We start from the raw sequence: 26,938 nt of genomic DNA on the forward strand, positions 1-26,938 counted from the left end.
TCAGGGCTGTCAACTCTCACGCATTGGCTGCGAGTCTCATGCATTGGGTCACTTTCTCTCACGGTCTCACGCTAAGGTAGTATAATCTCACGCATGCATAAGTAGTAAATCTCACACAAAAAGCTGGAAAATGAGTAAAATCTCATGCATTGTAAAAATAATTTGTTGTCCCCCCGCTTTTCAGATTCTCGAGGGCCGTGGCTCAAAGAGTGGTGCAATAATTATGTGTACCCCCGGGGTGGTGAATTATAGGGGGGAAAGATTTTTTGGCAGGCCAAAAAAGCTTTTTTGGCAGGTCGAAAGGGGGGGGTCAAGCAATTTTGGCAGGTCGAAAGGGGGGGCAAGCAATTTTTGGCACAGATATTTTGGGCACCGTTTCTATATTAGGCCCGCGTAGGAAAACATTTTTCAACCAGCCAAAAAGGGGAGGGGAGCAATTTTTGGCACACATCAAGAGGCGTACATTCATGTGGCGCCTTTTAAATAAAACGCTCTAAATAGGGTTAGGAAAACAGTACAGATATGCTTTAATATGCACATTTCCTGCTCGCTGCCCTAGCAATATATATCTAGACAATTTAAAGTTTGGAAATTGGGATCCCAAAAATTTGGTTTGTGCAAAGGGGGTGGGGAGGCAAAGAATGTTATGCATGCCAACAAAATCTTTTCTTTAACCCCTAGACATTTTGGTGAACTCAAATTCATAACTTTTAGTTCTGTGGTGCAAATGGTGGTAACAGCAAGCCAGAAATACTGCATATTTTTTAAATTTCATATACTGTTTATCTATTCACAGTTGAATTGAAAGTGATGTCAAAATCGATCATTGCCAGGTCAATTGGTTACGCTATCTGTGTTGGGAACCATGATCAAAATGATCACAACACAAAGTCAATGGGTTCATAACAGGTGTGCAAACCAAGTGTGAACCATGATTAACTAAGTATGACATATTCACTATGATGGCAAATATGCCTTTATATTCACTGGAGGGCACACTATTAATTGACAAAAATGTGTGCCAAAATAGCTTCATGATCTTAAATCAGTAAATATAATAATAACACAAGACATGGATCACCAAGTGACCCTTCTTTTACAATAAAGCTCACAAAATGTGTTTAACATTTCCAAATTTTATTTGAACATGCAATAATCAAACAATTGAAGTACTTCCAATACCCATGGCAAGAAAGTTTGAAAAGATAATAAACACAACAACCACTCAGATATCCCGTGCAGTGCAGTGATTTTCTGATCAGTTACGTTCTTGTCGTCATTCTTCTTCTCTACATTTTATTGAAGTGCCAAGTTTTTTGCCCAAATACATTAAATTCTGACCTTACAGCTGATCCCCAAACTTTGTTGATACCCTGAAATCTTCCAATTTCTTCTCTAATCAGCACCAGTGGCATCTGCAGTGGGGGGTCACAGGTCTTGATTGCCCCTACTGTTCAAAAATGTTTGGCTCGCTTTTCTTGACGTAATAGGTACCCCCATTTTCCCCGACACTGGCTGACAAAATTGGGGAGGGGGTAATTCCCTCAGCCCCCCCCCCCCCTTTGCATACGCCACTGACCCAGCAAACACAAAACGTTTACAAAACGTTTTTGTTAGGTTCTGGTTAGGTCTTTTACGTCTTCGTCTTCCAAAACGTGTTTAAAACGTATTTAAAACGTTGCGATTTGGTTATAATGTTGCAGCTTTAATTTCGTCTTATTAGGACGTTCACAAGACGTATTGTGAACGTTATAAACTGAACGTTATTTCGCGACGTGTATAAAACATTCGCCTGCAACTTTCTCAAAACATATTGTGCTGACGTCTGTTAAACGCTTCTTTATCAATAGAATATTGAAATGTACAATAGAATGTAGGCCTAAAAGAAGAATTTAAATTCTACAAGTAGAAATTTGATTTTAATTTATTCATAAACGTGTACAAGAAGATGACGCGTTTATTTGCATTTTGCATAGGCCTATGGAGTCAATATAAATAATTATTGCGATTTTGTATTTATAGGCCTATACTCATGCATAAATAGTTCTATAGGCCTATATGTACACGTAGAACGCAAACATTTCAAAAACTGAAAGGGAAGTAACAAGTAAGATTTCAAATGGTCCCATGAAAACGGTGTATGTATACACATACACTTTCACTTTGTGTCTTGACCTCAAGAGCAAGACTATGATAGCACCCACGCAGAATATGGAAATAATGCATCAGGTTGAACTTGACCTTAACGGTCACTCACCAAAGCAAGTACAGTACTATGTGCAACGTGTATGTATATCAACTGTATTATTATGTACGCCGGAATCTCACTGTGACACATGGCTCCGGGAATAATTCCTCTCTCTATATATATATTATCAAAGCATCAACGTTTTCCAAGAAGTGACATTTTCAGGTAGGCCTATAGTGATGTTTTTTCCTTGATTTGTGTTACCGACTAACCACTTCCCTGTGAAAACGGAAAGTGTGTTGTAGTGTTTGTAATGCAAGTATCTTGTTGGTACATGTATTGGCGGAATTATTAAGGTGCAAACATAATAATTATCCCAAACAGGTATGCATACAGGGATGTGTTTCTGCTTATCGTGTATATTTTTCCCGGGATCATGCTGATATTCCTGCCGGTAAAATGAAGAACCTGCTGCTGCTGTCGAACACGTAACTGTTGAGGTCATACGTATTACCTTTGGTGTGATTACTATCATCATCATGGTAGACGTATCACTACAAACGGTTCTCGTGTTTATACTACAGTTTTCGTCCGGAGTTTTCGTCACTTGGTCACTGTAAAACTGCCATGGACGCGTTTTTTCTTCTAGAAGCCGGACCTATAGTTTTGTATATTATGTATGATATTTTTGGTACTTTTGTAAAGTGTACTAATAAAAGTTTTCAATACGTCATTATAACGTTCTAAATACGTAGTAGAAACGAACATAAGTCGTCCTGCAATAAAAAACAAAATATACAATACGTTTTTTACGTTCCTATAACGTATTAAGGACGTATTGGACGTTTCGACAACGTCCGTAGTACGGTCGGTGCGTGCTCCAACGTCCGATACGTTTTCTGTAGGTCCTGGATACGTCCTGGGTGACAGAAAGAAAGGTTTTAAAGCGTTGTTTACGTTGTGAAAACGTTTTAGAACGTCTTTTAATAACGTTTTTAGAACGTAAAAACCTTCAACAAAATTACGTGTTTAAAACGTTTTATCGAAACGTCTAGAAAACGTCAACGGTACTTTCTCAGAACGTTTTGAGAACGTTATTTGGTTAGCTGGGGATTAACACTCAAAAGACATTAGGCTTTATCTTTAATAGATTCCTTTTAGGTTTGCCATATCCAAGATTATTAGCACACAATTAAATGACCCTACACATTTAATCCCATCATAAACTTACAGAAGGAAAATGATCAGCTTGTCTTTAAGGGGGTACTACACCCCTGCCAAATTTTGTGCCTATTTTTGCATTTTTCTCAAAAAGTATAGCGCATTGATGACAAGTAAGATATGTATATTATAGGGGCAAGGACTACAACTACTGCACTGGCCATTTTCTTTCAGCACAGACAACAGTTGTGGGGTTACAGTCAAAAATGAGGGAAAACCAATATTTGATCAATAAATCAATAACTACTCGTCTTGAGTTGCTGAATTTTCAGTGCAGTAGTTGTAGTCCTTGCCCCTATAATATACATATCTTACTTGTCACAAATGCGCTTATAATTTTTGAGAAAATGCAAAAATAGGCACAAAATTGGCCAGGGGTGTAGTACCCCCTTAAAGGCCCATTCAGTGATTTGCTCATCCGGACGATCGTAAAAATCATCAAAATTCAGATTTTGGTACCTTTGTAATTGGCATAGATGTGCTAACATAGCCTGCTAGTGGTTCGGTCGAAAAGCCGTGTATTTTAGACAAAATAAAGCATTTGCATGATTCTGGACTTTTGATACTGACAGTACAAAAAGTCCGACTCGAGATCGAAAGAAGCTCACTCTCCACGCACCAACACGCTGCTATGTATTGTTTCTACTACTTATTACATCAGTAGCTACTATTTTAAACAAAATACACAATTTTAACTGTTTTTCATATTTGAATTGACCGTTAGTTTGCCTCGGTGACCTTTAATTGCTTATTTTGTTTTCTACTACAAAATTGTAGCTTTAAAGCGTCTGTTTTAAATCAATTTAGACTCTACTTCCCCGTGTTAGAAACACTGGACTAGGAAGTTTTTCCAGTCGATTAATTGGCGCACTGTACGAAAATCTCGATTTTCTCAGAGTTGAAGTAGAAAACCTTTCTAAAACTTCTGTTTTTTGACTAATTTGTCGATGTATTCAGGGGAAAAGTGGTTTAATGAAATTCTGTAGACTTATTCTTTATTTCTAAGCAACTCTGACAAATTTCCATTTTTTTTTAATGTTCCTGTGAAATCACTGAAAGGGCCTTTAATTCAAAGCTCAGTCACTGACTTTACCAGTACCTGTGAGTGTGTGATTTCCGGTTGAATTGAGTGTGCTCGTTTCCAGGCAAGACCTGTACTACATCAAACAGTAAAATATCTTGCCCCACCTGTTGAACCTGTCTGGTATGTCAAAATCTTCTTCTTTTTTTTTTTTTGCTTAACACTTTATCAGGTGTTCTGGTACACTGATGGCGTCCATAACTATAAATCACTAATTAATTGATTGCCTCTTCAATAGATACTTAAAAACTCATGTATTTATTTCAATATTATTGAGAAAATGCTTAAAAGAATTTTTACATTTAAAATAGACTTGGTGGTTTAGTAAAGCATTATTGCATAATAATGCTTTAATAAACCACCAAGTCTATTTTATTCCAGCTCCCTTCTTATTTGAGTACTTTACTGTGGATGATTTACCTTATTTGGATTTATTTTTAAGAATGGAATCTTTACTCTGTAAATGCTATCAATTATGTTCCTTGAAAATTCCATTTAATATGCCTTAAAATAATACTACAATAAAAGAAAAGATATGAAATGATTTAAATTCAAGATAAATATAATAAACATATCATCATTATTTCCATGTCTACCCTGTAATATACTTGATTGATAGATTTCAATGTTCATGCATTTACAGTTATTAGCTCTGGATATAAACCAAAGAGTAATTACAATGAATAAATCTTTGGTATTGGAATCACTTTATTTCAGGCCTGAAGTGTTACACATTACGTTTTGTTACCTGGAGAGATTTGATCATGTCTCACATCCTTTTTCAACCAAATCAACGGTAATAACTCTTGTAGTGAGGGATCAACATTTAACCACAAATTGCCTCAGGCAAAACTCACATCCTAGGAACTAAATACCATACAAGGTCATTTTTATGTAACTCATTGACCCATGTGTGCCATATACTGCCTCTAGCTATACATATAATGACAGGCTGGTGATGTGGTCAACTCATTGACAGATACCAACCTCAGTAGGGAATTCAATTTTTGATCAATTCTCTTCAGGTAGTGAAACGTAATGAAAGTGGTAAGCTTAGTTTACACATCACTCAAACATATACTGACTTGAGCCTTCCAAAATACCGTAAGCAACCAGGTACATGTATTTAAGCACACCCTTAAATGGGAGATTCTACTTGGGAGTTGGGTTGTAACCTTGGGCTAGTTTGCGAGTTCTTCACTGCATGGAATAAGTAACATACATGTATCTATTGCCTTGAGATTTTAAGTACCCATGCCCACTGGGTATAAGCTCACACCTAAATGGGAAATTCTACATCTAAACATTATGAGGTGGGTTTAATTGTAACCCTAGATTATTATCAGTTCCAACTCCATATATCTCATGAATATTAACCTGGTAAGATATGTTTACTTGAGGGGTATGTAATGGTTTTGATTGCCCATACCTACCACTACAGCAGCATTCACAGTGAGCAGCATTACATAATTTTATATTTTTTTCAAAGTAAAATACTAACACCTATTACAATACATCCAAAGGTCCAAGAAAATTAATAAGGTGTCAATAGAGCTGCCAGGACAGATGTGAGTTTACCAACCATATAGGAAACTGTATATCTTTTATCTATATAGCAAATTGCCGTAACTTACATTTGATGAGAGTGTACTTCCGCATGGTTGACAAGGTGGAACTCAAATTGCATATATGGTAGAATTAAGAATGCGTACTACTAGGTGCCTTGTCAATGCTCTCATCAAAGGTTTACAGCAAAATACTATAACATATTCCCATTGGGTTAAGGGGGTACTACACCCCTGGCCAATTTTGTGCCTATTTTTGCATTTTTCTCAAAAATTATAGCGCATTGGTAACAAGTAAGATATGTATATTATAGGGGCATGGACTACTATTACTGCACTGGAAATTTTATTTCAGCACAGACAACAGTTGTGGAGTTACAGTCACAAATGAGGGAAAACCAATATTTGATCAATAAATCAATAAGTACTTGCCTTGAATTGCTGAATTTTCAGAGCAGTAGTTGTAGTCCTCAAGGAGTTTATATAGGAAGGAGAAGAAATAGATTATGTAACGCTTATTGTTCCTTTGTGCCAATTGGAGTTCCCGACACGCTATTCATCGAGAGGTACCTTTTGTTCGAGATAAAGGGCTTCCGCCATTAAATCGGTAACTGACCTGACCAGCGTATTAACGCTATAATAGGCAGGCTACTGTCAATAAGTGATGAAACGAAAGTCACGTAAAAGAGCCTATACGTACGAGAGGTACCTTTTGTACTAGTCCATCCCAAGGGTGTGCGTGAGTTGTCGCATGCACACAAAACAGAGGTTCACCTACAATAAAAACATATTGCAGCGCCCAAATTGGTTTGGGCGCTCATTTGATTATACTCAGTGAACACGCTTTGCTCTACCATTTCGCTACGGACAGTTCAGCAGCATAGGCAAAGTGTGCGCTCTGTATGGCGGATATAAGAATCTACACAAGTAAGTTGTCTACATTGTTTGCCAATAGGTCTACATAAGGATTTGAAGTAATTATGATATCACTCCTACTCTAGTATTTTTTAAAGACATTAGCCGCGGTCCACATCGTGTTTTATTATGTATAGGCCTACCATAGTATTTTACATGAGCATCGCGTATATAGGAGTCTACCCTGGACCTCAAATGTGATATATTTGCTGAAGCATATAGCCATACTATTTATGAATCAATCAATAAAGCAAAGCAAATCATACTTGTAGGCCTATAATACTATATTAAATATAATTGCGGATCAACCGATGCAGCTCGATACGCCCAATGTATTAATAAAAGCACCTGACAATAAAGTCGCCCAATTGAACAGCTGTAGGTGTTGATCGCACAACTTCATGAATATTGATTGGCAACATTTTCCAATATGTCAGCGCTCAAATCGGAAACAATAGAACAATAGACCCTTCAGTGCGTTGGTAGTCCTTATCATATCTTACTTGTCACCAATGCGCTATAATTTTTGAGAAAAATGAAAAAAGTAGGCACAAAATTGGCCAGGGGTGTAGTACCCACTTAATGATACCCAATCTTAGCTTATTAACCAATTTGCTTGGTTTGACTCCTGGCTGCCACATTATACCTAAATAATAACCTATTGGGGACAGATCAATAATTACACCAATCACCAAGTGAATTTACCCTTTTTAAGCTGAAAAAATGTTGGCTCCAAAATATTCCCTCCTCTGCCCTCCAATGATTGCACAAGATTTTTGTTTAAAACTTTTGTGCTCCCCTGCAAGCAAGCAAAATTGTGTTCCCACCCTAAATCCCCCACGCATATGTTGATCAGTCCATTTCTAGGACCATAAAGACTTGACTTACCATCACTATGATCACCTTTCTTATGGGCATCCTCAAGCACTGATGGATTTCTTACTGTAATTAAAGTCATTAATGTAATGGTTTAAAATGAACCAACATTAATACTACCCGTGTTATTATATTTTAAAACTGGGTACGGCAATACAATGTAGAAACAAATTAGTTTGATCTTTCGATTGACCATTGATGCTTAGTCGATCCTTATTAATATGTATGAAATAAATCAATCTACTATTTTTAATTTTAGTAATTTGTTCCTGTAGTGATTCTCTTGGTCGGGCTAACGTCACACAGGGAAAAAAGCTTTGAAAAACCAGTGTGCGCATGTGCAGTTCCCCTTCCTTTAGCTGGTTGCTATGCGCGCGCTTATGCAAAGGGGACAATATTCTCGGATGTTCGACCATGTGAATATTGACCAATATACATTTAGCATGAATTCCGACTAATTAGTTGATAGTTCATTAATAACAAACAGTAATGCCAGTCGATCCAAAGATCGAACAAATTTGTTTCTGGTGCCTAACTTATTCTGAATTTTTTTCTTAGCTTTAAACATTTTGATTATCACCTCCACACATTTGTTGAAGGATATTAATTTTATAAAAGTTTTTGTGAACCTTAAAACCAGTGAAATATGGCGAATATAGACAGTATATATAGAGAAGTAAAATCTTTGATCTTTTTAAGGAGTTCTAACTTTAAAATGTGGACAATTCATTGGCACCAAGTACACATGTATACGTATACTTAACACCTTTGAAGTCACAACTTATTTGTGATGCGATCAAGCAAAATCAGTCGGAACTCGGAAATAATACATTTTCAGTTTCTCATATCAGAGTAAAAAACATTTACAAAGCTGCATTTTGCAGAAAACCCTATTTAAATTGAACAACCAGTTCCAAAGATATGAGTAATTAAAGAGTTTTCAAAGCAACAGGAAACAAAAGGAAATAATTGTTTGGCTGTACAAATGTATCTCAAAATCAATATTTCTGAGTTTTGACTGATTTTGCTTGATCGCATCACATTTTAGATTTAAAGGAATTATCAGTGATTTTCTTTGTCTAACTGCATCATTTATGTCTATTTCATACAACATTACAAATAACTTGCTTTTAAGTGTAAATTGCTACCCCAGTATACATATGAAGATTTCGGATACAAAAGCTGGAATCGTAAGTCCAAATGCTGGCGTTTTCATCAAAATAAAGCTCTAAAAATGGCACATGTGGTGTGATCAAGCAAAATCAGTCTGAAGTCAGGCATAATAATGTGATTTTCATTTTTCTACTTTGATGTATAAAGCATTTCCAAAGCTACATTTTGCAGAAAACCTCATTGGAATTGGACAAATTGTTCCAAAGATATGAGCAGTTGAAGTGTTTCAAAAACAAAAGTAAAGAGAAGAAATTATTTCATTTGTTTGACTATATCTCAAAATTAATGTTTCTGACTTTCAACTGATTTTTCTTGATCACATCACATATAATGGACTTTAAAACTTAATTTCAATTTTGCTAGTCAAACGACTCATTTTGCTTGATCGCATCACAATATGTTCTGGTTTCGCAAATCACTGATAATCCCTTTAACCCCATGGGCACTCATACTGCCCTTCTTAGGGGCCGTCCATAATTTTCGCCATTTTCAATTACGTACAAAGCGTACGTAAGAGGGAGGGAGGGGGTAGAAATCCTGGGCATGTGTACGTAAGAAAAATGGCGATTTGTTTGAGCAATAAAAAATGAAGGTGAAAAATTATGGTGTTTTCTAATTATTCATAACTTAACCTAAAATTGTTCAATTCGTTTAAATAACAATTTCTATAACATGACATGCAAACAATGATTTTCCCTTTAATTTTTAGTCTAATATGTATAGTAATTTATTACCAAAATACATTACAAAAATATTTTCTATCTGCGCTAGGATCTATGGCAGCAAAGGCCCAAGTGTGGATTGTCAGTGTTGCGACAAAAGACGAAACCCATTGCAAGAACATACGCCAGACATGCCAAAGGGATGTCCCCCTGGTTCCTATATGATGTGATCCCGGTGGTTCTTGAAAAGAGAGTATTGGGATGTTCAGCAGATTTTCGGGTGCATTAGTCATTTAGTTTAGATTCGGGCTGCATTTTAAACTATATTTCAATTTATTGTTTGATCTTGTATTCACGAAAATATGGTTTAAAAAGGATGTTTTTCAGCATTTCTCAACGCATCTGTAAAAACATTAATCCAGAACCAACTGTCCTCCTGGAACACTAACCCTAATCGAACCTTTAACCAAAACTCTAACCCCTACCTCAACCCAACATCTCAATTTTGCTATTAGTAGTAGGTCTACTCATGGAAATCCTTCGCCATTTTATTTGTAACGTAACTCGGGGAGGGAGGGGGTAAAAAGTTACGGACGCTTTGTATGCGTAAGTGAAAATGGCGAAAATTATGGACGGCCCCTTACAGTTCCCCTGATTGGTTAATTACATGATAAAAGCATCTGAGTAACCAATCAAAATAGAGATTTTAGATCTTTCACCAATTTAAAGCTTAATCCCCATCAGCCATACTGATCACTCTTACAATGTCTCTGATTGGCTGAACAGATGATATAGCCCTCTTTTTAACCAATCAAAATAGTTCTTAGAGGCTGATATATCAGCAGGTAGTGCACATGGGGTTAATGTACTGTATAAATAAATAATATCATTTATAGCTTCTTACACCTTATGCTTTACATGTCAAAGTCAAATTTGTATTCCATTGTCCGATACAATCTTCTCACAAGTAGAAATGCAATAATTATAGTAATTATTGCCATAGCTAACAGAGGTCCAGTAATACTTGATTGCGGTGCCGGTGGTGGTAGTTGTTGATTCTCTCTACCAGGTGCTCTGCGGATCAGCGGTGGATCTGTCCTTGCATTCCCTTGTCCACTTTCACCACCCCTTGCTGCACTTGATCTGTGCCGAAGTTCTGTCCCACCAGATGTTGGTGGTGTACTTTGTTGTCCAGCACCCTCTGGTTGTGCAGCTGAAGCAGCCTGTTGATTGGTTGAACTTCCAGTAGCACTTGTTGGTGATTGGTTATCTGTAGTTGAACTTGTTGGTGATTGGCTGTTTGTAGTTGTTCCGCTTGCTGATTGGCTGGATGGGGTTTGACTTTGTAGCTGCTGTTGGTTATTGACACCAGGAGCATTTGGGTTGAAGCCCATTGGATTCATCATATTAGGTGGAAAAGGAAACATCTGCCCTTGGAATGCCATTCCCATGGCAGCAGGATTAAATGCAGCATATGGGTTAGGGGGAGGTACATTTCCTGGTGGAACAGCTCCTGCTGTTCCAGCTGCTGCTGCTGCTCCTTGTTCTTGACCTGTTGCATCTGGTTGACTTGCAGATTTGGGCTCTTCTTTCTGAAAATACAGTGAGCCAAAATACAATACAATTCATTATTCAGATATTAATCCTGAAAATACTACAATCCCTTAGAATCACCACAAGTGTTCTATTCACTTCACTGCATTAAATAGATGAACAAAATCTGTGAAAAGTCATCAATTATTTCTTTAAAACCATTCTACACAATTTGAGCTGTGCTCTCGTGGGGTGACTACACTTTGGCCCTGCTATGCTTGATTTTCAAGGATCAAGTACTTAAAAGTGTTAAGCTTCTAGCAGCCACACATTAAATTGGAACAGCCTTGAGCTATAAAGTCAATGGCAACATTATACAGTAGTGTCATAGCCAATTATTCAAAATTAAATCAATGATGTGCCCCACTGCCTCGTTATACGTTTACATCAGGCATCCGCAAATAGTGGCACGTGCGCCACCAATTGCAAGAGGATCGCAGCACTCGTTGATTGAAAAAAAAAATCAGAAAAATATAAAAGTTTTTAATCATTTTGAAGTAAATTTATTTGTAATATGTCTGTTGAAATACTAATAGTGGAAAACATGAACAAAACCAAGCCAGGAGAGCCCTCCAATACCATTTTCAATGGCCAAAACCCATGAGCTTCCAGGCGCCCCGCCACTGGACCCCTGACATGAGCTTTTCCCCTGGCCCCAACCATGGGACCTTAAAGCTGGAACCCCATCAATGAGACGCTACGCTCTATTTGGTCAGTGGCACTTTCAGTTATTTCATTTTTTATGTGGCAATTCACAGAATCTATTTGAGAATGCATGGTTTACACCATGCATGTTGATAACAGCTCTATATCTACATGTATAGCCAATTATAAGTTTCAAATCCAGATTTGTACATTAGAACACCCATATTTGGAATCAGCATGAAAAATGCATTAAAATGAGTACAAACAAGCCTTGTATTGGTTCAGTAGTTTTCGAGATAGCTCTTTAATAATATTTTGCGAAAAGCATTGGCATCCAATCTTTTACCTTAAAGCTTATTTGTGCAGCAATCTCAGCAGCTTCTCTCTGTGTTTCTTCTGACTGTGCTTTGGACGTTTCTTTGGGTAGAATACTCTTGTTGGGAACATCACATTGCTTACATTTCCACTCCTGAGATCTGCAAACGAATTGACACACACACAGAAACATGTTTTGGTGTAATCGTTTTGTTAGCAATAAAACAACTTTAAAACCACTTGCATGTTTCTCTCGACAGCTTGAGTAACCCATTGGATGGGGTGTGTGGGTGTGTGTGTGTGTGTGGGGGGGGGGTATGCATTTGTTAAGACCTGCATATAAGGCTGCCTGCCCCTAAGAACAATGATAGCCGAGGACACCCAGCAACCATGGCAGTCCATGGTTCCCTTCTCTACAACTGTTGCAATCTATGTAACAATGCATTAGACTGTCTGTTGTTTGCCGATGTAAAATCAGGTCTCGGTCAGATAGTAAAAAGTCAAATAGGACTACAGTTTGGAGCTTATCTTTGAGTGTGCAAGGACCTTAGTTAGACAGAGAAAGTGCATCCCCTGTTGATAGGTTAAAATCCAAAAATATTGTGTATAATTTGTGCAAAACGAGTCAACATCCGCAGTCAGCACAGACGGACCAGTAGAGATACCTTGTTTCCCTGCAAATACATGAATGGGTGGGGGTATGTAAGTGTCAGAGATACCAACGGGCAGATGAAAAAAATAAGGAAAAATGTGAAAGGAGTGAGCGAAGCGAGTGGAGTCTCGCGCCTCACGGTTGGGGGTCCAGGAGGTGAAGCCCTCGGGAGCTCCTGGATTCTAGCGGTTTTAGACCCCTTTTGACACACTAAATGAAGGCAAAAAATGGCCTCCAAGGTATATAGTTCTTACTTTATCAAAAATTACACAAAACTGTTAACTTACAGTTTACCTATGTTCTATTGCAAGGCAATTTATGCATTTCAGTCACTTTTACTTAAAAAATATGTGGGGGGATTTCTTAGAGCAGCTGTTTATATTATAAGAGATAATACAGTATAGGTGAGGGTAGGGTATGATTGCACAATCACGTCACATACATTTGTATTCATGTATCATGTCACTTTTTACCTCTTGGCTAACACCTTCCTCTCCTGTGTAGTATAATCTAGAGATCCTATAGCGCCCTCTCCTTTGGTCGGCATAAACCCAATGATGGCTAATAGTACTGTGCGAACTGCAGAAAAAGAAAAGAAATATTTGTAAAACTAAACCCACTATTACTAATTAGGAATCAAAACTGAACGTACAAAGTTTGATGCTTTAAGAATAAAAACTACTCTAAATAGTACAAATACAATGTGAGGAATAGAATTAAGCACAATTTTAAGACCACAAAAAATACCTGCATGACTAGGCATGTGACATCTATTCTCAGAGGAGGCTTAAATACATTCCCACAAAGCACTATGATTGCGAAATTTGACCAAAATAACCTAATTTTAAAGGCAAAGTCCCCATTATCACACACACCAAATGGTAATTTTAAAATTGCAGCCAACGAGCTAATAGTCAAGACTTACAAAATTAAATTTGAAGTGAAAATTATTTGTTTTTTGTAATGTGCATGTCAATAACGTCCAAACTTACATTTGCATAAATTTACAAAAACATAAAACACTAATGCAATACACGAAGCACACTCATTATAGTATCACTATAGTAGTACTGCGTGCAACAGTGTGTGGGTCATCCTATATCACAACCTCATGTTATGAGCTTCGCTTAATGGGGCCAATCCATTTGAAATCCAAACACCCAAACATGGAAGACATGACCTTAATCTTCCATACAGGGAGTGTGAATTTTAAATCAAATATGTTTACCTGAATGGGTGACTCCCATTTGAAATCTACAGCACCTGTGTGGGAGGAGATTAAGGTCATGTCTTTCATAGGGTGTATGGATTTCAAGTGGAATAGCCCATTACGAGCTGAACAAAGTATACGCTGGCGAAGTTATGTAATTAATCGGATTAATTACCATAGCAATAGGTGAAAACAATTTTGAACATATCGCGCTGCACTACAAGCAGGTTACACTCATCACCTGTGTATGTCTGCAATCATAGATTGAATACAATACTGGTCTTTTCAAAGATACTAATCTTACAAGTGCACTGGTGCAAGTGATCAGCATGATATGGTTCAATGCAGAGGTACCGCGTGAACGTATCAGTGCAGCGTGGTATATTCAAAAATTGTTTTCACCTATTGCTATGGTAGTTAATCCGATTATTACGTAACTTCGCCAGCGATATCTCAAATAATTTATACTTACTACTCCATGAAGGTTGCCAGGTTTCTGGATGATGTCCGGATATAGAAAGACAGATTTTGGTCCCAACTTCAAACCTTCCTGTAGGCTGAAAGATTCAAGATTAGATTTTCAAAAATTTACATTTTATGTGAATACTGAAAAGGGACATCGGACAGCTCCTAATTGAGCAAATTCCAAGAACTGCACATTCTTCATTATATTATTACAAAGTATTTATAAGGCTCTCTACGGACCACACATCACCTTACAAAATAAAAGTAGCATCCAAACAAAGCAATACGGTACACAAAGAACAATAACCATGGAACAGTAGTTTGCTGTTTACATTGCTGTAAGTAACTTTGTTTAAAAGTAAATGGATAACCGATAGTTATGCAACTCATACGAATTGGGTGGTTCACCAGCTACATGTAGTTTCTCCTCCACATGCAAATAGACTTAAGATCACCTTATAACTTCCTTGAATTCGTCGGTTGCAACACATAGTGGCGTACCAGTGGCGTAACGTGGCGCTCCTACCCCGGGGGGCTGAAGAAAATTCAATTTTGCCGGCCCTTCCTCAACAGCCCGAAAAGGTTGACCTTTTTTTTTTCGGTGGTTTGAAAAAGTGATTCTTTTTGCCTTCCGCGCCACCCCTTCGTTTTGGCCGTCCCCTGCTTTTACTCGGGGGGCTCGCGCACCCAAAGCCCCCCAAAATACGCGCATGCGTACGTGAAGGACAAAATATGTCTCCGAGCAAAATGTTTTTGAAGGATATGCTACTAGTAACTGAGTCGATACTCGTCCATTGTTATCTCTCATTGGCCCGATTCCATTTGAAATTGAAATTTAAGGTTCAAACTATTACACTGTATCTTTAATAGTAAATAACTATTATACTATAGGATAATAGCTAGCTCTAAACCTGTACGCCACTATGTGAGACGGAAAGTTTGAAAAATCACTGTACGCCACTATGTGTTGCGACCGACAAATTGTACTTATTTGCTTAATATGCACTTACAGTAAGAAGCATGATGCTGGGTGGTTTCATTGGGTACTCAGGGGGTAGTGTTATCCTCCCATGATACATGCCACTTTCAAAATCTGAGTCTGGTGGACCACGGACAGTGAAATGCCACTCAAACAAGTTGTCCTGCAAAATGAAATTCATAACATAATGGGTTATTCCAGTTAAAATTCGTACCCCCTATGTAAGATATGGTCTTAATCTCCCACACAGGGGGTGTAGATTTCAAATCGAGTCAGTCACAAATTCATGTAACCCCATTTGGAATTCACACTCCATGTGTGAAATAGATTAAGGTCAAGGCTATAAGTGAATAAGTGAATGGACTTCATGAGTCATGACTTTGTAATAACCAACTGACCATAAGAATAAAATTTCAAGACACTTGAACAAGTTGAACTTTATTTAAAAATTAATGAATTTCTACAGAATACCTGGTAGGGAATTTGATGGTCAACAATATACAATGTATGGGCAATTCCATGTTATGAACATGACGTTCACTGTTCTGAACGGTTTTTGAGAGCTTTATTGGACATTTTAGTTTTATGCATTGATTTTTAACAATTTGTTTTGTTGCTAATAGATATGTCAGAGGTATTATGGATTTATGGGAATCTGTTTTTTTAATCAACTTCATATTGCCCCAAAATGTCCTATTTTATGCAGAGTCCATGGCATTTTGCCGTGGGTGCCCATCCCCACTGCCGTAATGCCCTCAAATATATGTCCTTTACCCAAGGCAGTCACTTGCCGTGCCCTCTAATGAAGTTGCCGTCGGTGCCCCAGCCCTGCCCCTTCATTTATAAAATCATCTCATCTGTCTATGTTTGTGTGTGTTTTCTTCACTTTTGAGAAATTGCCTTGGTGCCCTTCTCAAATTTTCAACAGTTGCCATGATGCCCTCTTGAAATATTACAAACTGCCATGCTGCCTTGCCTTTTCAGTGAAAATCCAAGGCATTTTGCAACTTGCCCTAAAAAAGTTGCCATGCCCCTTCAGACTCTTAATTCGAGGGCTGTTATCAATGGAAAGTAACTTTTAAAAGTTTACCTCGAGGGGTTGTGCATAATACTGCTCTGTTGGTTCTGATAACTCCTGTGCCTCCTTCATCAATCGCTTAACAGCTGAAATGAAGAAGGGAAAAAAGAAAACATTACAAACTTGTTATGACAGAAAATGTACTCAGACTAAATATGTGTGCCTTGTGCCATGTTTATTAAATGTTTCTTGTTTGCACAGCACCAATATTGTATTTCCATCAAACTCAATGAAAGTCATCCCTTGCACCAAGTACGCGATGTTAAATATCAAGAAGCTGTAAATTTTAGGAATGGTTTCTGCTTATTCCCAGGGCTGTCAACTCTCACGCATTGGCCGTGAGTCTAACACATTGGGTCACTTTCTCACGCTGTCTCACGCCAAGCAATTCAAAAAAGTTGACAGCCCTGCTTATTCCTATCACATCTCTTATTTGCTCAATCCTATATTGACAAGAGAAGAAGCCTAATCACACATTATGGCTTTTATATTGCACTTCAACTCAATTTTAGACTGTTCTCTAGCCTCTGACTCTTTTCTCTTCTTTTTTTCTCCTTTTTCCCTCTTTCTCTTCTTCTCTCCTTTTTTTTTTTTTTTTTTTTGGGTGGGGGGGGCAGGGGGCCCAGGCCCCCCCTGAATCCAAGCCTGGTTACCTGTCGCCCCTGTAGCCGCTTGTTTGTCAGACGATTGATTTATTTCACAACAGGTCTGTCAACTTTTTGACATGAGACACTGTCGAACAAAGTGGAATTATTTCTGCCGACTACAATGTTCATTTTGACCCATGATTATTTGAGCCACGGCGCTCAAGAATATAAAAAGTGGGGTCGGTAGGGTCAACAAATTATTTTTATGATGCGTGAGATTTTACTCATTTGACGGCTCTTAGTCTTTGCATGAGATTTACTACCTAGGCGTGAGATTATACTACCTTGTCGTGATGAGACCGTGACCGAATGCATGAGACTCACAGCCAATGCTAGGCATGATCACAAAATTTTCAAGTAGGATATTTCACATGGAAATTATTTTGTTTAAAAAGGTGATTAAAACTTTAAACAAGGCGGTTCTCGAACCACGAGTCTCGCCTGCTTTCGCAACCGCCTGCTTTTGTGATTACTTTTGGTAGAGGTAAATGAATTTGGCGGTTATAGGCTAGGCATGATTATCTGGCTGATGGTGACTGTGCCCACCAAGTTTCATGCCCATACAACAGTTTTTACTAATTTGACCCCTGGTGACCCTGAAATGACCTTCCAAAACTTAGGCTCTAAATGTTGACTGCATCCACTAAGTTTCATACCCACACAACAGTTTTTACTAATTTGACCTCAGATGACCCCTGGTGGCCTCGAAATGATCTTCCAAAAATTTGGCTTTAAATGTTGACTGTACCCACCAAGTTTCATGTCCATCGACAGTTTTTACTAATTTGACCTCAGATGACCCCTGGTGACCTTGAAATGACCTTCCAAAAATTTGGCTTTTAAATGTTGACTGTACCCACCAAGTTTCATGCACATCCGATAGTTTTTACTAATTTGACCTCAGATGACCCCTGGTGACCCCGAAATGACCTTCCAAAAATTTGGCTTTAAATGTTGACCTTACCCACCAAGTTTCATGCCCATCCGACAGTTTTACTAATTTGACCTCAGATGACCCTGGTGACCTTGAAATGACCTTCAAAAATTTGGCTTGAAATGTTGACTGTACCTACCAAGTGTCATGCCCATACGACAGTTTTTACTAATTTGACCTCAGATGACCCCTGGTGACCTTGAAATGAGCTTCAAAAAATTTGGCTTGAGATGTTGTCTGTACCTACTAAGTTTCATGCCCATACGACAGTTTTTACTAATTTGACCTCAGATGACCTCTAGAGGTCCTCAGTGACCTTGACCCACTAACCAATACAAACCGGTTTTGTCTCGGGTCAAGATGCACCCACCCACCAAGTTTGAGAAACGTGCGACTCCTAGTCTCCGAGAAAATAGGCGAAAACCAAAACTTTAATCAAATTTGTCACACACACACACACGCACCCCCGCACACACACACACACACACATACATACGGAAAAGTGATTATATAGTCTCCTGCCTTATCAGGCGAGACAAAAATGAGGCGTCAACAAAGTCTGTAGCTCAAAAATCAGCAAAGTTTATATAGGGCAGTAGCGTAGCCAGCGGGGTGGTGGGGGGGGCAGGGGGGGGCAGAGTGCCCCCCCCTGACAAAAAAATGAAAGAAAAAGTGCCCCTCTGACAAAAAATGAAAGAGAAAATCAAGAGGGCAAAGTAAAAGAAAAAGGGCAAGGAGCCCCTTTTCTAGCAAAATTCAGGGCCAAAATAGTGTAAAATACAAAAATTTCCGTACGTTCTGCAAGACATTGTAACAATAAAGCCCTTTTTAGCCGGATAATGGGCGAAAATAGTGTAAAATACCATTTTTTCGGGCTACGCACGCACATCATCCCAATAAGGCCCTTTTCGGGAAGCTCCAAGACATACAGTCTCTATGTATTGTATTTATGCAACTGCAATTTTTTTCGTCTGTGCCCCAAAAATTTCATTTTGCCCCCCCTGACCAAGAAAGCTGGCTACGCCCCTGATATAGGGGCAAATGTTTGTTTTTAAAATAATGCATTTTTCTGCAAATGCCTAAATAACGACTTACTGTACAAAAAGCAAGTACCGGTAATGCATGATTTATCACCACGGCGATCTGATTTTAGTTTATGAAATCTAACTATCACTCAAGCATAATTTAGTACCAGCACTTTTTTTACTACGTCTCCCAAGTTTCTGAGTGTCCAAATTTCAAATTTTTTTATTTCCTTGGGATTACACAGTTAAGCCATTTACTGTGGTCGCAACTTTTTGAGTTGAACATCACCCTCTATAATAAGCAATGACTTTTGTGGACATGCCTACATGTACATGTAGTACCTTAGATTATTAAGGCCTTTTACAATTGATTCTTAAGTTTCCTGTTTCATGGTTGAAAACAAGGGATGAGGCGACTTTTAATTATTAATTACCGTATCTATTATTTTCTTTATTTTAAAACAAGTGGTCGCATCCTACAATAACATCAACCTGTTTTGACTAGGAATATGCATTTTAAATTATTTTACAACTATGTTAGATTTTATGTATACATGTAGTAACGGTACAGTTATGTTCTTTGTTTATTCATCATTATAGTTGATATTTATAAGCAAAGACAGAAAGTAGCAAATTATGGAAGTCATTAAAAGTTATTTTAAAAGAGAAAATCCAAAATAAAAATAAAATAATTAAACATTTTGCAATTCTCTACTTTGGGACGCGCGTGGGAAACAGGAAACTAAGATTGGAATTTTGCATGCCTGTGTGTGCCAAGTTTAAGCGTACTCGAATTCAGCTGACGCCGGTACAGCGTACAGACTTGGCGACATCGCTTATCTTAAGCGCCAAGTTTCTTTTGTGTACGCCGCGCTGTTTGCCCTATTTTGAGTTTGCTCACGCGGTACCTGACTTAGCGTTGATCCCCTGAGGCAACATGCCATGTTTCCGCGGTATGTGTAGTACCAATGCGTGAGAGTTGAACACATGAACAGGGCTGTCATGTCAGACCATGAAGGTAGTAGAGAAGGAGTGAGCTCGCGTTAAGCTCATTACGTAAATTCTATTGTAAACACAATAGAGACAGATATACCTTTGATCTAATGATCATCGCCGATAATTTCTGGAATGACTCCGCCTCATGGGGGTTCATATTTAGTAACAAGTAAATCACGTATCGCATAAAACATGTATTATGGATGCGCATACATTTACTTAGCTGTTGAACTTGAATATTCATATTTCATTTAATATAATAATGATTTTTACGATTAATATGTTGAAACATGTTGTTCCAGAATGTTTCTAAACAGGTTATTATGGAATGGTGCAGTTCACACACATTTTAAGGCCGGGTAAAATTGTTTTAACCACTGTTTTAAAAATACGAAGATCTTATTAAAACAAATTGCGCATTTTTAAGTTGAGGAATTCTCCCATCAAACGAGATGTATCTCAGTGTTGCCCGGTACTGCCCGGGTTGGTCCGATTTTATTTGTTTACCCAAAACTTTAACAATTGTTCCTCCCCCGAGGTTTCAAAATAAACCGCGTCCTGAGCCCTCTTTTAAACTAGGCAATGAAAGAGATGTAAAGCATAATGTGCATCATTTTCATCAAGTTAGAATGACTTATGCTGTTTCATCATATTTATAGTGCACACAAGTGTGCGACCATGCATGTATACAGCACAAAAGATTATAAGTGATAATCGGTTACATAATCAAAACGTTGATATGAAAACCTCAAAGGGCGGCAATTATGATTGTACAATAGAATGCGTGCGAGCTTTCTCCTTCTCTACTACCTCCATGGTCAGACAGCCCTGTTCATGTGTTTCACTAGAGTGCCGTACTAACGCTGTTACTTTCCTATTCGGGGAGGATGTCGATATTGTCATCCTGAACTTGTTCACAACCACTCTCTGTGTTTTACATGATATTTTCAGCACTAAATCATTTTGTATAATTACCTGCAATCCCCTATACGTGATAATAACTTACTTACCTTTCTCCTACAATACTTCAAGCTTCTGGATGTGCACTGGAAATGTGCAAAAAAATCTAATTTCTCGCGCCTACACCGTCGAAAATTCCTGGTCATCGCGAACCTTGTTTGCATGGACAAGCTGGACAACAGAAGTAAACCTATAGTCTCCTTCGCAGACAGTTTGGTGTCTGTGTGGCGGAGCGGAACCAAACTAGCCGGCGAGGAGACTAAGTCAATCGGCATTAGCAGAGGTAAATAAATACGAGTGTGTGGCGAGAGAAACTGTGCTAAAAACGCAACTGGAAAATAGCTTTTTTGTTAGAATGCAGAACGGTTTTTGACATCGATTGTACACCCAAACTTCTGTGTACACCCAAGCAACAATTTGGAGTGTGTTATATATCCAAGTGAGTACAAGTGAAACTCAAAAGTGACATAACTGTTGTCATAAGCTTTACCGCTGTAACCAATTCAGTCCCTATACAAATTTTGTATTGGGACTGATTATTCGTTCATACATACACGCTATATAACGGCGCGCGTGATTGGTCGAGAGCCGGGCATAAACAGCGTTTATGCCCGGTGGCCCGGATGTGCGATCGCGGGGTAGGGAAAACGAAGGAAATTCATGGTTTTTAATGATGTTACTTGTTATTTTTTGTTATTATTTTGATGAAATAAGAATCACAAAATGTTCTGGTATGTATGAACGGGGTTCATTCATATATTTTCATGACTAAGCGGTTGTTTATGCCCTCGGTCGCAAGCGGCCCCTCGGGCATTTACAACCGTTTAGTCATGAAAATGAATGCTGGATGGTTCGCACCCTTTCAATTTCGGACCCGTGCACTTTCGCCCCCTTTCTATTTCGCACCCGTGCACTTTCGCCCCTTTTATACGCTGGGTATTGTGCTGCTGTTGATTGATGCACGATCGATTGCTTGAACACCCGGGAAGGAAGGAAAGAAAGGATATTTTATAACAAAATAGAGGAACGATTTTTTTTCTCAGTATATATTACAGGCCAGATATTTTAGCAGCAGGCTTACACAAAATAATGAAATAATTAGAATTCAATGATAAAAATAGTAATAATAATAAATAATAATAAATTTATATTTAATTATTAATTATAATATGTATAAAAACAGTAAAAATTTGTTCCAACTGACGACCAAAGGATGGATCCAAAAGGATACAAGTGTCAACAAGCAATGGATAAAATTAAAAACAATGAAAGTATGACACAACATCCAATGGGGGAGTAACACAAAACATATAAACAAAGTTAATTTAATAATATAATATGATGATAATAATAATAATATGATAATAATAATAATAATAACAATGTTAATAATATAAACAAAGTTTATTTAATAATATAATATAATGATAATAATATGATAATAATAATATAATAATAAGAAGAAGAATAACAATGATATGAGGATGAATGCAGATTATTTTTATCATATTCATTTATTATAAATTGTTTGTCTCTTAGTGAAATATTGTATTAGTCTATGTACATTTTTGCATTATAATTATCTTTTAACAAACTTTTATATTTTATATTGTAGTAATGTTTTAATATCCACACGGACATGTGGAAGATCAATATTGTATTGAACATGTTTTACCGTGTATAAATAAAGTTATTATTATTATTATTATTATTATTATTATTATTATACCCTCACTTTTCTCAAAAAAATTGAGATTTTTATACCACTGGAAACCTCTGGCTACATAATGTTTATGTCCAAAAATAATTCTTGCAGATTTTATTCGTCTAGCAAAAATATCGTCAATTTTGAATTACGTTCTGGTGTACCAGAACGAAATTACAACAGTGGCCTATGGAGCAGTGTAATACACATAGCCATGCATAACTCGCATAATGCAAAATCGGAATCAACTGAAATTTTGGGAATAAGATTTTTTCAAGCATATCTACCATGTCTATTAAAAAATGTCATAAAAAGATGATACTAGGATCACGAAATACTCCTTTAAGATAGATGTCATTTATGCGTCGGACCGTCACCCCTATTATAGCCTGATCATGCAAACGAAAAAAGAAAGAAAGGAAATAAAGAAAGAAAGGGAAAGAAAAAATGAAATCCAAAGAAATTAAGATGAACTGAACAAATTTAATTGATAGAAATAAATTGATTGTTTAAAACTGTTTATTATGTGCAGCAACATCCAAAAACAAAACAGGGTTCAAAAGACAAAGCAACTTTCTTGATTAAAAAAAAGAAGAAAAAGGGCACTATAAAAACGAAAAAAAAAGGAAAAAGAAAAGAAAAATAAAGAAAGAAATTCATCTCCTTTACACGATCTTTATTATCTAAGAAATAGATGCTATATTACATTATTGACATCTTCGAGTTCAAACATCCCGCCTTAAAATTGTCGGCATATTTAGCAGATTAAGATATAAGATGTCCCGTGGTGTTAATAAAGCATCGTCATATGAGTCCGTGATTGACAGGGCAGTAAACAAAATGAATCATGAACACATAAATGTCAATCATTTACAATGCAGAACTGGATAGCTTTTTTTCCACAAATTTGTTTATTTACTTTATGTTATTTATTAAAACCATATTTATACAGGGTTACCTTTCAGATAAATCTGCTATTACAGGGGCTCTGTGTCATAAAAACAATATACATAACAATTTGTAGAATTATACATAAGCCCTATATATGTAAGAATTTTTTAAAAACATAAAAATGCATAAACATCAAAAAAATCATACATCAAATATATCAAAATTCATTAAAAGTATTTACATTTCTTTGTTTTATACAATTTACGTAACACTTGTAGAAATATATATATTAAATTAATTAAGAACACAGACAAAATACATCATTCATTAAAAGACATAAAAGTTAAAACATTTGGTTCATTATTTACATTTCTCATTAAAACGAACAGAAAACTTTCCTGATTAATAATATTTTACGATCGTACGTCAAGAGGCATATGGCACTTTTGCGTGTCTCTTTACGGTACCCTACCATTGATTGGACCCACACCATACCCGGCGCTTTCGCGTAAGTCATTCATTACATAATGGGTTGAAGGAGTCACACTTTATACAATCACGCGGTCGCGGGCCCGGAGACTTGTCAAGCAATCGATCCGCACGGGTGTGTTCTGGGACGAATATATGCGTGCTACTGCCTAGTCACCGTGAGGCTACCATTGCATTGATTGAACCCATGTCACGCCCGGGCGCTTTCGGCGTACTAGTGGCAGCTAATACTCGCGGTGAAGAAAGGTGGTGAAAGTCGGCACAGCATTATCGCAAAGCTGCTGCAGGCATTTGTTTTGCTTGTGCGCATTTGTCTTTGAGACATTTGCTAAATATTTTTTTCCTTTAGTGTCATGTCAAAGAAGATCAATTCGGCAACATAAAGATGGGATAAAATTATAAATTATAAGCCATCATATTTTTGGCCATATCAATATTAGTCCCTATATAAATTTTATACTTTATAGGCCATAAATAATTGAATACTAAATTATATAGCCTATTATAAAGTACTAATAAGGTAACATAATTCTAATAACAATAATATAATAATAATTAATATAATAATAATTAATAATAATAATAATAATAATAATAATAATAATAATAATAATAATAATAATAATAATAATAATAATAATAATATAATAAAAATAATTAATAGGCTTAAAATAAAATAAAATAGAAATGAAATAAAATAAAATAGGCCTAAGTAAAACAAAATAACAAATCAAAAACGTAATGAATACCAATCTTTAGTCGAAGCACATTTAATATATCGTAATAACATAGGCCTATTAAATTCAATCGAACCGGAGAGTCCATCAACATACTATTTGCTTTTGTACACGCTGGACCCAGTACCGGTACTGCAAACACAGACAATCAACACTCAAAAGTCAACCAATACTATACACATACAACACCCCACTGTACCGCCGGGGAGTTGAAGCGATCGATCGTGCATCATCAATCAACAGCAGCACATTACCCGCGGTTTAAAAAGGGGGCGAAAGTGCACGGGTCCGAAATTGAAAGGGTGCGAACCGTCCTGTTTCCATGAAAATATATGAATGAACCCCTAAGTCTAGTGTTTCACAATGTTCAGCCAATCAGAACCCCACTTTCGCAGCTTTCGTGTTTACGCTCTGCACGCTCTCAAAATGTAAACAAGTGCCATTCTTCTGTGACAAAACTGTATGTTCATAATCATGATAATATTGTAATTACCTATTTAATTGGAAGTGGAACCGTAAAATCTAAAGCGTAAGCTTACTAAAGCTTAATTTGTAAGGCAATGCTAGCTGTATCTGTGTATAATGTAGCTCACTCACCTGGACTTCTCAAAGAGTATTGTCGCTTCATTGTGAACGTTTGCAACTTGTTTAAAGCATCAGTATGAGCAATATTCTGGAAATCCTTTACGAAAATTATACGACATTCACTCAATCTGACGTGGCCCAGCGATATGATATCGTCAGGTATTCAATGTATCGGGCCACACGATTGGTCATTAGTTTTCTACTGGCATTAATTACACCAATCACAGGCCTGATACCATTTCTTGGGAAAATCCCGGAAGTACCGTGTGACCTGTTATGGGCGCACACCATAAATGTAGCGTCCCATTGAAACACACGTTAAAACGTTTTTGCGAGAGCAGGGACCTTTACAAACACTTGGGGGGCTGTTACAAAAGGGGTCCCTTAAAAGTTTTGACTCTCCTAAGGAGGCCCTAAAAAAAATGCTTTTCTATAGGGTTGACTGGGGTGGTGAATTATAGGGGGGGCAAGCGATTTTTGGCAGACCATTTTGAGAATTCACCCCCCGGGGGTACACATAATTATTGCACCACCCCTAATTTTCATGTCAAAAAAAAGGGGGGGGGGAGCTGAAATTTTGGAGATCTGAAAGGGGGGGGGGCCTGAAAATGTTCTTGCTGATTTTTTGCATCAGCCCCCCAAGGGACCGTTCACAAACACTTGTTTGGGGGGGCCTGATGCAAAAAAAAATTATCGTGAACAATTTTCGGCCCCCCTTTACAGATCTCAAAACTTTCAGGCCCCCTTTTTGACATGAAAATTATGGGTCAACCCCATAGAAAAGCATATTAACTCAATTTTCCCAGGAAAATTTGTGGTCATTGTTTTCAGGGCTCCTTTAATAGGAGGGTCAAAAATTTTCAGGGCCCCCCTATTAAACAAGTCCAAGTCCCCTATTAAACAAGTGTTTGTGAACGGTAAACAAGTGTTTGTGAATGGTCCCTCAAGTTATGGTCAGACTTTTTTGGTAAACAAAATGGACATAAAAATACCATACCATGAAAACCAGTTTTATGGCCATTTTTCAATCCGATGGCCTTCCTACTCTTTTATCAAAAATTGTGTTATGCAAGTTTTTTGGTGATCCAAGTTCATGTATTTTATCGAACTTTTAAATCAGAAGCTATGCTTCTCTTTTTGATTACAAGTCCACAAAGAAGCTGAGAGAGGCCCAAAATGACCTCAAACAAGATTTTGTTTTTTGGGCCCATTCAGTGATTACAACGCATGTGTAAAAAAAGAAGTTCAAATTGTCATTTGGTATTTTTGAAATGAAAAATTTGCCAAAAAAACGAAGGAAACAGCAGTATTAACAAAGTTGAAGCCCCATTCAAATACATGTAGGCCTAGC

The 26,938-nt window shown here is 37.3% G+C and overlaps 1 protein-coding gene and 1 long non-coding RNA gene across 2 annotated transcripts; both read right to left on the reverse strand.

The window, feature by feature from the left end:
- Positions 1 to 3,410: 3,410 nt before the first annotated feature.
- On the reverse strand, positions 3,411 to 4,736 carry LOC140157080 (uncharacterized). Its single transcript, XR_011859632.1, has 2 exons — positions 4,472 to 4,736; positions 3,411 to 3,441 (listed from the first exon to the last, which is right to left on the reverse strand). It is a non-coding gene; the product is annotated as an uncharacterized lncRNA (long non-coding RNA).
- A 5,590-nt stretch (positions 4,737 to 10,326) lies between these two features.
- Positions 10,327 to 25,758, reverse strand: LOC140157081 (uncharacterized). Its single transcript, XM_072180146.1, has 7 exons — positions 25,600 to 25,758; positions 16,631 to 16,704; positions 15,572 to 15,703; positions 14,569 to 14,653; positions 13,360 to 13,465; positions 12,266 to 12,395; positions 10,327 to 11,273 (listed from the first exon to the last, which is right to left on the reverse strand). Exons 1-7 carry the CDS (start codon positions 25,628 to 25,630, stop codon positions 10,596 to 10,598), a joined length of 1,236 nt encoding a protein of 411 aa, XP_072036247.1. The 5' UTR covers positions 25,631 to 25,758; the 3' UTR covers positions 10,327 to 10,595.
- Between the last annotated feature and the right edge of the window lie 1,180 nt (positions 25,759 to 26,938).

The sequence above is a fragment of the Amphiura filiformis genome, chromosome 7, assembly GCF_039555335.1.
Source record: "Amphiura filiformis chromosome 7, Afil_fr2py, whole genome shotgun sequence".
Classification (NCBI taxonomy): domain Eukaryota; kingdom Metazoa; phylum Echinodermata; class Ophiuroidea; order Amphilepidida; family Amphiuridae; genus Amphiura; species Amphiura filiformis.